This window comes from Nicotiana tabacum, chromosome 16 (assembly GCF_000715075.1).
Source record: "Nicotiana tabacum cultivar K326 chromosome 16, ASM71507v2, whole genome shotgun sequence".
Classification (NCBI taxonomy): domain Eukaryota; kingdom Viridiplantae; phylum Streptophyta; class Magnoliopsida; order Solanales; family Solanaceae; genus Nicotiana; species Nicotiana tabacum.
The window spans coordinates 80,258,678-80,271,711 of record NC_134095.1 but is presented as its reverse complement, the minus strand read 5'-3'; the positions used below and the strand labels follow the sequence as shown (position 1 = coordinate 80,271,711).

At 34.5% G+C, this 13,034-nt stretch overlaps 1 protein-coding gene across 1 annotated transcript; it reads left to right on the top strand.

Annotated features, from left to right (window-relative positions):
* The first annotated feature begins 1,773 nt into the window (after nt 1–1,773).
* On the top strand, nt 1,774–7,333 carry LOC107820432 (RNA-binding protein 2). The gene is made up of 7 exons (XM_016646717.2): nt 1,774–1,909; nt 2,013–2,144; nt 4,387–4,526; nt 4,623–4,902; nt 5,001–5,062; nt 5,143–5,224; nt 6,914–7,333. Exons 2-7 carry the CDS (start codon nt 2,060–2,062, stop codon nt 7,018–7,020), a joined length of 756 nt encoding a protein of 251 aa, XP_016502203.1. The 5' UTR covers nt 1,774–1,909; nt 2,013–2,059; the 3' UTR covers nt 7,021–7,333.
* The last annotated feature ends 5,701 nt before the right edge of the window (nt 7,334–13,034 follow it).

Below are 13,034 nucleotides of genomic sequence, written 5' to 3'. Positions count from 1 at the left end.
AAGTCTCCAACTTCTAAATGAGTAATATTTGTTAGGCCTTCAAAATCATCATCTTTATATGCAGGATGTGCCTTAGAATCATATTTATTTGAGGGACCTGCTTCATCATTATTATTTTGAAAGGTCAAGTGTGCCTCCACATTATTTTCTTTTTTCTTGAGGGAGGCTTGATAAAGTTTGACAAAATGTTCTGGCGTACGACAAATGCGTGCCCAATGACCTCTCATACCACATCGGTGACACATACTAGCTTTACCTTTTGAATGATTAATTTGAGAACCCTTATTGTTCTCCAATTTATTTCCACCATAATGACGATAATTGTTTCGCCCCCTGCCACGTCCACGTTTACGACCATGTCCACGACCACAGTAATTATTTTGTTTTCTTTCAAACTTATCATATGTTGCTACAACATTCACTTCCGGAAATGGAGCTGACCCAGTGGGACGGGCTTCATGATTTTTCATTAATAGAGTACTATTCTGCTCAGCCACAAGTAGGCATGTGACTAACTCAGAATATTTCTTAAAACCTTTTTCACGGTATTGTTGTTGTAGCACCACATTTGAAACGTGAAAAGTAGAAAATGTTTTTTCCAATAAGTCCTCATCTGTGATAGTGTCTCCACATAATTTTAATAGAGAACTTACTTTAAAGATAACAGAATTATACTCACTTATAGTTTTAAAGTCTTGCAACCTTAAATGTATCCACTCATACCGAGCTTTCGGTAATACCGTAAGTTTTAGGTGGTCATATCGATCCTTCAAATTAATCCATAATTCAAGTGGATCTTTTACTGTTAAATATTCAGTTTTTAACCCTTCATGTAAATGATGGCGAAGGAAAATCATGGTCTTCGCTTTATCCTGATTTGATGCTTCATTTCCTTGTATAATCGTATTTCCAAGACCTTTAGCGTCAAGGTGAATTTCAGCATCAAGGACCCATGATAAATAGTTCTTCCCGGTGATGTCAAGTGCCACAAATTCAAGTTTTGATAAATTTGACATAGTGAAAACTATCATAAAAGATGAATAAGTTAGAGAAATAATTATAATAATAAACAATTAATGAAACAAATCGATTAAGGTAAAAGAAATGAAAATAAAGCTATATCATGTTAGCAATCTACTATTTCATTTTATTCATGCCATAAAATAGAAACTATATATTGTTTCATTTCACTTTATATTATTGATATATATATATATATATATGTTAATAGAATTTAACGTTTTATTAGTTGCAGTGACTAGATAATGTATACACTACATACATATGCATACATTTTTTTTAATGGTATTGTGTCAGGTGTGAAAAACAACATGATAAACAAAAATATGAAAAAGGGAACAACAACATGAATGATGTAAATTATCAAAAATTGCAAAGAAAAATTTAGGTTGTAAGAATTAAGCATATGATATATGTACTGCCATAAATAAAATGATTATAATGATACATACCTCAACAAAATATGGCTCAACTTAGCTGAAGTTAAGAATAAAATTAGAGCTTCGTGCTGATAACGTGTTATAAAATAAAAGCAATTTAGTAAAACATGAACAAGAAATAGAGATAGACACAATTGAAGAAGAAAATATCTTCATTCTCTCTATCTCTATTTCTTGTTCATGTTTTACTAAATTGTTTTTATTTTATAACAAAATTATTGTCGCCGAAAAGAAAATACTGTACAACATAATAGCAGGGTTGTCCATCTTGACCACGTGTCAAATAACTATTGGTTGTACTAGGACAAAAGATACACCAGCTGTGCACCAGATAGAGGAAAATAAAGCCCTAAACTTCTCTCCCAAAATTTTGCTTTCGCAAATCCACATCCAGAAGGGTGACCTGACCGCCTGACTGGAGCTTGTGTTCTTCCTCAAACTCTCCAAAGGTTTCTACTTTATTCCGTTTTCTATATGCTCCGTGTGTGTGTGTGTGTGTGTGAATTGATTATAATATACGAATTTGTTTCTTTTATTGTGTGGTTATTTTAGGTATTTGGAGGTAGTAAATTATTCATTGTAGTAGTAGAGAAGAAAAGATGGGAGATGCGTATTGGAATCAGCATCGTCAAGCGCCGCTTCCTCAATCTGCCGGCTTGCTCAAACGACCTCGCTCTGAATATGGTAAAAATCCGTTCTTTTTGGAAAAAAGAGAGGATCTTTTGTAGCTTATATTTGGTTAGGAGGCGGAATAAATACTCTTCTATAGTAATTATTTGTGCTGCATCGAAATTGGCTTGTGATTATGAATAAATTGCTAGATACTGTGTAAGTATGAAACCCTAGAATTAATTTTTTTTCGTCATGGAAAATTACACTGACATTTGGAATATTTCAAGTTGTAGATTGATCTGTATTGAGATTTTGAAAAAAAAAAGAAGAGAAATTCTTTGTAAACTAGCCTGAAATAGTTTTGTAGGATGAGTTGTGTTTCATGACCTTCCAATTTTGGAGGAAGTGGAAGAGTTAGTTTCAATGAAGGGGGTTTCAATTGAACCCCGTTGTCGAAAAGTTATAATGTGCAAAAAGGGATTTTTGTTTTGTTTTTATGCATAAGTTTTTGTATTCCCTTGACATGAGGGGAACTTCAAATGTAGCGATAAAGGGGTTTAAAAATTGCTTTGAGTCACTAGTTTGAATCCAAAGTGTTGCATTCTTGGACCAAAGAGTCTAGTGGTTGTATTATGATGTCTTCTGGTAGTGTATCTCCTTTGTGTTGTTCTTTGTGCATGTTTTGAAATGCAAAAAAAATCGAGTAGGTGGAGGCTTGAAGAGCATTATATTGGAAATGGTGAAACAGATGGGGTGGTTTGTGAGTGAACAAGTAGGAAGTTCTGATCCTGGCTGAAGTGTTCTTGGCTTGAACAGTATTAGTGATATTGCCCAATTATAAGGTTGTGGCCCCATGACTATATTTTCTTTCGTAAGATTTGGCACTTAAAAAGTTAGGTTAATGAATTACTTAACTTAAGCTTTATGGCCAAATTAATCATGGTTTTATAGAGTGGAGGTTTCTTAAGGAAATACAGAACTCGATTTGAGTTTTTGGAGAAACTTTTAGAATTAGCAAGGACATGTCTTGACTCTTGAGTTTCTACCATCTAGGACTTCATGGTTAGTTTGTGCATGCCAATTTCCAATTATAGTTACAGATTCCTAGGTAGCACATGTATTATATTGGTCGTTAATTCCCCTTCTTCCCGATCTTCTTTGTTATACTTTTTCATCGATATCATCATTTTGATCTATTTTGCCTCCTCAGTACGTAATCCTTTATTCTCTTCCTTTTTAACATCCTTGGCACACATGATTGAGAAATCAGCTTGTGCAGAAAATATTTGTTTTATGAGCAAAGTAAACACCATTTCTTTTTTGAGATTCTCCTGTTCGTAGACTTTTGCAGCAAACAAACTTTCGAGATGTACCCCCCCCCCCCCCCCCACACACACACACACACAAAAACCCAAACCCTCCCACCCCCCGAAATAAGATTAAAAAAAAAGAAAGAAAGAAAAATGTTACAGAGTTAATGTTCACAATTCACTATAAGCAAGGACAACAAAACAGAGGAAGAAGAAGCTTAGAGGGTGGAAAACCTGAAAGGCTGGGAACTTGTTCTTCTTGTGCCAAGAATAGAAGAGTTTGAGCTCCAAGTTCCTCTGTTCCTATTTTTGGTGTATTTCAATTGGCTTTAACCTCAACAACCCCTTTTGACCTGACCCCAACCAACCCAATGATTTCTATAAGTTGTTTCCTCACCCCCTCCTCTCTCTGAGTTCTTTGTATGATTATAGCGGTGTTGGATCTTGTTGAGTAATGTTCTGGCTAAGCAGAGTTCTGATCGTCTTAGTTTTACACCTTCTTAGTTCTCATTACTGCAGAAGCCCATTTTTGAGAGAATGGTTGTCCAATCTCACCTCATTCCTCTTTACTAGTTTATTGAAGAACTATCTGTGGTTTCAGAGTTAATACTGGAATGTACATCCGCCTTGTATTGGTTCCACAATGATTGCTGACTTGTAATGGCACCAAATCTCAAGTTCTACCTTGAACCTGATGCCGATTGCTGAAATTGGCAATATCTTTTCATGTCGCTGTGATGCTTTTGGATACAAGAGTTCCCATTAGCAATTGCCTTTACTCTGTACATATTTCTGGTGCCCTGTATTCTTGTCTCAGGCTTACTGTGATTGCTCTGTATGCAGTGCTTTTATGTGCAGTAAGGTCATTTTGACCTTACCTGTCAGCCAAATGAAAATTTAACTTTCGAGGTCAAACTCTGCTGCGCGAGCAACATTGTGCACTCGCTTTGTTATATGTTTTGAACTTTTGATAAACATATGTGGTCTGACCATATTTCTTGCAGTGCCAGATCTTCCACCATCTGGGATGTCATCAGCTCATGAAATGCATCATTACTTAGGACGGGATGATGATCGTGGTGGACCTCGAGTAGTGGACACACAGTCAATTGGATCAGCATATGATCGTTATCTTCAGAGTTCGGTAATCACTGAAGCTGACAATTCTCCTATGTTTCCTCAGGCATGCTTAGATTTTGTGCTAATTTTGATTTTCTATATTCCTCTCTTCCTCCTGTAGCAACTTTCTTCTCTTTCAGTCGGAGAAGCTAATAATTACAAGGGAGTTGGATTGGCCAGAGCAGGTGCTGGTGGTATATCTTCCCTTCCTGTACGTGATCCGCTTCCATCAGCTCGTGGGCCAGAACTAGCACCAAATGGAAGAGCAATGGTATTAAGTGGTCAAATGCCAGTCGAATCTTTGCCAAGGCCTCGTGAAACACTGCCTCTCCCTCCTGATGCTTCTAACACCCTCTATATAGAGGGACTTCCTGCAGACAGCTCCAGAAGAGAAGTAGCCCGTATCCTTTGAGACATAATTTACTTGATTAGGACAGTTCTACTAATTTTCTAAATATTTCTTTCTCACTCTGCATGTTCCCTAACTGCACTTAAAAAGATATTTTTCGCCCTTTTGTGGGCTACAAAGAAGTCAGACTTGTTAGAAAGGAATCAAAACATGTAAGCGGATGTTTATGCCTTTTCTATTGGTATAGTATTTATCTACCAGGTTGTATTTTGATAAAAACTTCATTTTGCAGCGTGGTGGAGATCCTCTTATCCTTTGTTTTGTGGATTTCGTAGATCCAGCTTGTGCAGCTACTGCTTTGAGTGCATTGCAAGGTTATTCTTTCAAATTAATAATAATCCCCCTCAACTTCAATTAGTGAATTGTTATCTCTGCTGCAGTTATCTGATCTATGATGATCGCTCAGTGTACGTGGGTGTTGTTAGAGTGTTTTAAATGTCATTTTTGCTCTTTGCCTTTTCAAAATATAGATAATTGCAGTTGAATTTGTTTCGGATGCATGCATACTCTAGTTCTGATTCTTCATCCCAGTATAAAGTCGAATCGTGGGGTCATCTATGGAGTATAACCCACTTGCTTTATATGCTATTTCCCGGCAAGGCCGCAGACCTGTATATCCATTGATAACCTCTCCTCTATGTGCAGGTGCAAAGCCCCCATGGGCAATGCACCTTGGACAAGAATCCCTGCATCTTGTGGCTTTTGTTTGTAGTCCTTATATTCTGATCTGTCCATTTCCTTCACCCATTTCTTGTGTAAAGTATAGTAAAAACAATTGAAATAAAACATCCATATCTATGAAGAAATTTTCCTGTAGTTCCTCTTATTATTCTTGAAAAGGTCCAGACCGGCTTATAGGGCAGCTGTTGGGTCTGCCATTCTAGAATGATGCCAATCTTTGGTTAAGATAGCTAATATTTTACATAATTAATATGATGATACTTGCAGTCCAATCATTTATTATGAGGATGGGGTTACTCTCTAGCTGCTGCTATGACAAGTGACATTTCCTCGTTCACTTTGTTTGGTTTAAATATCTAATACTCCCCATTATTATTTTTGTGATACTTGCATTTTGGGTCATTTATTTGTAGGACATAGTGCTCTTGCAAGTTCTCACTCTCTTATTTTGGTTATTGGATACTTCCTCTGTTCCCATTTAGTTTTCAGGTTAGGCTTTTACATGCCCTTTAAGAAAGAAGTGATAAGAGGAGTAATTTAACTAATCTACCCTTATCAGTTCTTTAATCTTTGAGCAGAATAATCTATTTTCAATATTAGATAAGTGAACTATATTTCCCTGCTTCTTCGTTCTCCATTGTATCCCGGGTAGTCTGATAGAGTTTTGTCTAGGTCAGTTAGCAGTCTATGCTTTGTCCACATTATTTTGTGGTTTTGTATAGTATTGTGTTATTGCCCTTTCACTTATTTGTTGTCTCTTACGATGCTGCTATTACCTTTCTGGCTTCTTTTGCTGTGACAGACCTTTTCTTTTCTTTTTTTCTGATATTATTGTCTCTTCTGTTGAGCCGAGGGTCTCTCGGAAATAGCTTCTCTACCCGTCCGGGTAGGGGTAAGGTCTTCGTACATTCTACCTTCCCCAGACCCCACTAGTGGGATTTTACTGGGTATGTTGTTGTTCGTTCTCCATTAATTGTGTATCTAATCTCTATTAGATTATTAAACCCAATTTGAATATGCACGTTGATGTAAATAGAGATTAGTTACACAATTGATGTAGAGATGAAGAGGACGTAAATAGAGTTCTCTTATTTACTGAAAATAGGTTTGTGTGGTCAAAGATTGAAGAACTAATAAGGTATAAATTAGTCAAATTACTCCTCTTACTAATATTCTCTTAAAGGTGTCTACGAGGGCCCAACATATGCGTGTACAAAAACTATTACTATATCTAATATTAAAAGAACAATTGTTTGGAATTTCATATATGAGGTTTCTTGTGGGACAATCTTATCAGTGGTCTCTGCTGATGAATTTGCCAGGTTACAAAATGGATGAACATGACCCCGATTCGGCCTACTTGCGATTGCAGTTCTCGAAGTTTCCAGGTCCGAGGTCTGGTGGCTCGGGGAGTCGTGGGAAGCGATAAAATAACATCCATCAGTTTTTTATTTATTACTTTTTATTGCTCCGTCTGAATAGACTTCTGTTATGTACTGTAACTGGAATATGCAACTCATAATTGGCTCAACAGCGGGCAGTATCCAAGGTTACAGTATTATGCACGCTATTGGTTTTTGAAGTGGGAGGTTTTTCACTTCAACAGCCTTTAAAGCCAGTGAAACTTTGTTGCTAAGAATGTACAACTTGATAGGCGGAAGCAGGTTGTAGTATTAGTTGTTGAGGAAATACTTTTAATTTTATTCCAGACAGTGGATTTTTAAGAGTTAGTGTGACAAAAATCTGGGTAAGTGCTTCTCATCTTGCTTTTATTTGTTTTCTTCAAATAGAAAATGTTTTGCAAAGACAACCAATTCAAAGAATATCAAAAGGATTATACGCATTACTAATAATAGATGGCAACTTGATATCAAAAGGATTATACGCATTACTAATAATAGATGGCAACTTGAAGGTGTTCATTAATTCCTCCTAAAAACAATTACAACTTTCCTACTAGGGCATTGTGCTAATAATAGATGGCAAAAGAGTATATGTGTCTTATCTAGTGAGGAGACTCCTCTTTTTTGTTTTCCATTATATATATTATATGCAAAGCAGGTCATCAAATGCTATAACCAGGACATTCAGGGGTCGTTTGGTATAAGGTACAAGAAGGTATAAGGGTGGTATAAAAATTTAATACCACCTTAATACTCTGTTTGGTTAGCAAATCAGGTATAAGTTATCCTGGTGTTAATTTTAACACTGGGATAACATATACCTTATAGAAGGTGGGGTAATTAGCACCGGTATAACTTATACCTTCTTTTTAGAAATTATGCAATTGTCATTCTTAATACAACATACCAAACAATGAATAAACAATAATTCCAGCATAACTAATCCCAATATAACTTATCCCAAAATAACTTATACCGGCATAACTTATACCGATATAAATCGTATTCCAACCAAGCATAACTTATCCCAATATAACTTATATCGGCATAACTTATACCAAACTCCTCACTGTTATGCATATTTCATGTGTAACGTGTGTACCAAAAAAGAAATTGTGCAATGAGTCTATCTAATGTTACTACTTTCCACTCAACAATGTCATAAATTGGGGATGAGGTACAAGAAGGTATAAGGGTGGTATAAAAATTTAATACCACCTTAATACTCTGTTTGGTTAGCAAATCAGGTATAAGTTATCCTGGTGTTAATTTTAACACTGGGATAACATATACCTTATAGAAGGTGGGGTAATTAGCACCGGTATAACTTATACCTTCTTTTTAGAAATTATGCAATTGTCATTCTTAATACAACATACCAAACAATGAATAAACAATAATTCCAGCATAACTAATCCCAATATAACTTATCCCAAAATAACTTATACCGGCATAACTTATACCGATATAAATCGTATTCCAACCAAGCATAACTTATCCCAATATAACTTATATCGGCATAACTTATACCAAACTCCTCACTGTTATGCATATTTCATGTGTAACGTGTGTACCAAAAAAGAAATTGTGCAATGAGTCTATCTAATGTTACTACTTTCCACTCAACAATGTCATAAATTGGGGATGAATGGAATATTTGTTATCCTTGGTTTAGTTTTTCTTTTTGTACTCTTTTCGAATCAGTAACTGGATATAAGGAATTTAACTCTATTAGGCAAAATAATAGCCTGTTTGGCCAAGCTTCTCAAGACAAAAAAAGTGTTTTTTTCCTAGTTTAAGGTGTTTGGCCAAACTTATTTGGGAAAAAAAAGTGCTTTTGGGAAGAAGCAGAAACAGTTTCAGAGAAGCAGAAAAAAATAGTTTCTTTCCAAAAGCAGAAGCAGAAGCAGTTTTGGCTTTTCTTATTACCTAAAATACTCTTAATAAAATATAATATATACCAAAATAACCCTTAAACCTAATACTTAGGATATTGATTTATAAATATTTCTTCTTATTTTTAGGAAACTTTCTAATATATAGTGTCTTTAGGGGTGAATGCTTTTATATTTGTTGAAAGAATTTTAATATATTTAACTTATATTAAAAGAATTAAGTACTTTTTAATTTTATTTTCATATTTTACTTAAATAAAATGAATTTTTTTAATTATTGCATGTAATAACAAAATTTTGATATTATTTATTTACTTATAATATTAATTATTAAGTAAATCTATTCATGCCCTTATTCGTAATTTGACACTTAAAAGTACTTTCTAAAAAGCTTGGCCAAACACAAGTTATTTCTCAAAAGTGCTTTTCAGACTGATTAGCCAAACACAAACTGATTCTCTTCAAAAGTCTCTTTTTTCAAAAGCACTTCTCAAAATAAGCTGATTTCTCCGGCTTGGCCAAACAGGCTATAAATCAGTTTTCGTTTAATAGTATCAAGACGAGTCTTCCACATAATATGCGTGGGTATGATTCCCACGACCTCCTTTTCCTTTTCCATTCCCCGATTCCCTATGTAAAAAAAAATTGAAAAATACCTTATCATACAGAATAAAGAGAAATAGTTTTATTTGCAATTATCATGAGTTTCCACGTTTACTATAATTAGTTGTTGGATTGCAGATCAATATGTTTTGGATCACCACCCTTAGTTGTATACCACTATCTTTTTTCTTATACATAAATAATAGAGAAATGAAAACAAAATATCCGATTTTTATATAATTTTCTGTATTATCTAAGATTTCTATGAAAATTTAATACAGTGCATCAGATTTTGCGACTCAAACTTAGTGGGAAAACAAATTCGGTATAGTCACATAACAGTGTGGGAACTTCAATTACATAAGTTACCTAGAGCCTTATGACTATGCTTTTGTCAGTTTTCACATAATTAAGATGTACGAGTTAGGGTGAAATTCAAAAATAGCCAAATTTACAACTGGTCGTTCAAAAATAGCTCAGTTTCAAAAATAATTGAAATTTAGTCACTTTTCATGTAAAGATAAATTTGAGCGAAAACATTGTTCAAAATCCGGAAAATACGTCAGTATATTATGCCGGAGTTCCAACATAAGTATACTTGAACTCCAGCATATTATACTGGAGTTCCAAGATAAGTATGCTGGAACTCCAGCATAATATGATGGAGTTCCAGCATAAGTACAGTAGAACTCCAGCATAATATACTGGAGCTCCATCAAGTATACCGGTCCAGTATAATATATTAGAGTTTGGAGCACCGGTGCTCTAGTCTCCGGTATATTATACTGGAGCCAGCAAAGTATATCGGTCCAGCATAATATGCAGGAGTTCATACACAGGTGCACCGAACTCCAGTATATTATGCTGGACCGGTCTCTGCTGCAGCAAAATAGTGGTTATTTTTCATTGATTTGGTAAACGTTAACTATTTTTAAATATCCAATCCGAAAATTAGCTATACTGTGCTATTTTTACGACTTTAAGTACAGTGTTAACAAAGATAAAACACTAGTTATATGGCAGAAAAGCCTAAGCCCAACCTAACAACTGCTTGAATTCTCTCATAGGACAATGCAATGACAGCTGAGATTAGTGGGGGCAAAATGAATAAAAAAAAGAGTTACCCATCCCCGTTCATTTTTACTTGGCACGTTTTGACTTTTTACGTCCCTTAAGAAATAATAAATGAAGTGCATAATTTACCATGATACCCATATTAATTGATGCATATTTTATTGGATTTGAGAAAATAATTGAAAATGAGTAATAAATACTGTGTGTATAACAGGATTTTTTTTGTCTTCTCTTGATATGCGTAATGTGTCAAATAAAAATGAAAATCTATTTTTGGAATACATGCCAAGTAAAAGTGAACGGAGGAAGTATCCACTAAATAATGACTTGGATATTGAATTTTCTTAACATGGATCGAATATGGATAAGACCCATATTATCCACTTAAAAATGAATATCAATGAATAACCAATGAGTTTAACTTTTATATTTGCAAAAAATGCAAATTGGGAGTTTCTCAAATTTGGAAGACTAGGAATTCTCCCTAAGTGATCATATTCAAGAAGCCATTCATAATATATATATCTATATTATCCGCCGGTTAACCCATTTCTATCCATATTAAATATGGGTTGTAGTCGGATAATTACATATGCTTTTGCATTATGATGTTTGGCTATAACTATGTATTTTTAGTGCATTACTTACCTTACATTTTAGGTGCTTTAATGCTAAACTATACGATATTTGTGCTTAATTGATTTATTTTATATGTAGGTACGTTGGAGATGAAATTGAGATTAAAGTAGATATTTTATATTTATTTTATACACTACAATCATTTTAATTAATGGATATGCAATGATTGAAGACAAATTGAAGTTGTAAACAAAAGAACAATTGGAAAAGAGGATAAAACGTGAAAAAGAAAAGTTAGGCAGCAATTAAATCAAGGAGCAGGCGACGCAAGCCAGTGTCTCTCGCGTTAAGGCTTGCGACGCGCGATTTGACGCGAGGTGCGTCGCGCTTTTCATGTGGCGAGGGGTGGTCCGAGTTTCAAGCTTATTTTGTCTCTTTTTTATTTTGGACTTATTTCGCCTTGACTTTTATCCTACATCTATAAATAGTCTTTAAACACAATTTTTATATAACTTTTGACGAAGGAAGAGTATAAAGCCGTCGTGGAGGTCGGGTTTCATCTTTTCTTTCACCAACTTAATCTTTTTGTGTTTCTTTGTATGATTTGTTGTTTTGCTACCATGTCTATATTGAGCTAACTTCACGTTCTAGGGTTGTGGTTCTTTCATGGCTATTGCTATTCGAATATTGATTTTGATTTCTTAGTTTATCGTATTGGTTTATTTATTCAATCGTGCGCTTAATTATTTGATTGCTTGATCACCAATAAAATACTATTTACGAATCTAGAGTTGAACTCGAAAGTGACAATTCTAGATTATATATAGGATTGAGTAGAGCAAGTTCTTGAACCTGGACATCGGGGAACGGATTCACGGTTAGGATAGGCATATACCTAATTGTCTTGCTTGGTTGATTTACAGGAATTATAAATGCATTCTTGTTGATTCTAACTCCATAGACATATAAGCGTTGGTTTAGCTTGAATAGGCGAGTAAGAACTATTCTTATGAGCAATATTAACCCTGTCAACTAATAAACTAGATAAATTAGTTAATCAATTCAATTGAAGAATACAATATGATTGTTAGATAGCCCATAACCCTAGATCGTTTTCATTGCATTGATAACATAAAAATCTGCTATCCTTTTGTTCAGAGTTCATTATTTATAGCCTTTTTATTTTAATCAGTTTAGAGTCATATACTTCTAGGTTTAATTCTTGTTTAGATAATTAGGATGATCTAATTTAGTTAATAGTTAATCACAAGTCCTCATGGGTTCGACATCTGACTTTTAATCACTTTATTACTTGACGACGCGTATACTTGCGTGTGCGTTTGACCGCAACACATTACCTATTTTTGACCCGTCCAGATCCGACTGGATCCGCCTGTTTACCACCTCTAGCTGAGATTATTAGATCTAACCAGTGATGCATGATGTGATCCAGCTTTTTTTCTGACTCCGCGCATAGTGAGAGCTTAATGCATTGAACTGCTATTTTTAGTAATTCTTTTCATGGGTATTTCAAAGTCAATAATTCTCTTGCATTAAATTTCTCAGTCTGTTCTTCCAAGGAGCTGAGTATGTGCATTTTGTTTGATGCAACAGTTTCATAATTCGGAATTGAAATTAGCAAAAATAGTAATTGAATCATAATTGAAATGTGCATCATAATTTTCTTCCTTCCTTTTTTTTTAAATAGAAAAAAAAGGAAGGAAGAAACAACCCCCTCAAAGATGAAGACAGAGAAGAAAAAAGAAAATGAATAATGTAAATCAAAAGAGGTAAAGTAAAAAAGAAAAAGATCTTGCTAGATATATCTAACACAAACCCCACATGCATTTAATATTTCTATTCACATTTCAATGTTTTTATTTTTGCAT

Bases quoted from the DNA above. Each gene is read 5' to 3' on its own strand.
- LOC107820432 (XM_016646717.2), top strand. From the start codon at position 2,060: ATGGGAGATGCGTATTGGAATCAGCATCGTCAAGCGCCGCTTCCTCAA. The intron at 4,903-5,000 runs GTATCCTTTGAG...GCACTTAAAAAG, and splicing joins CTCCAGAAGAGAAGTAGCCC to ATATTTTTCGCCCTTTTGTG. The intron at 5,225-6,913 runs GTTATTCTTTCA...TGAATTTGCCAG, and splicing joins TGCTTTGAGTGCATTGCAAG to GTTACAAAATGGATGAACAT.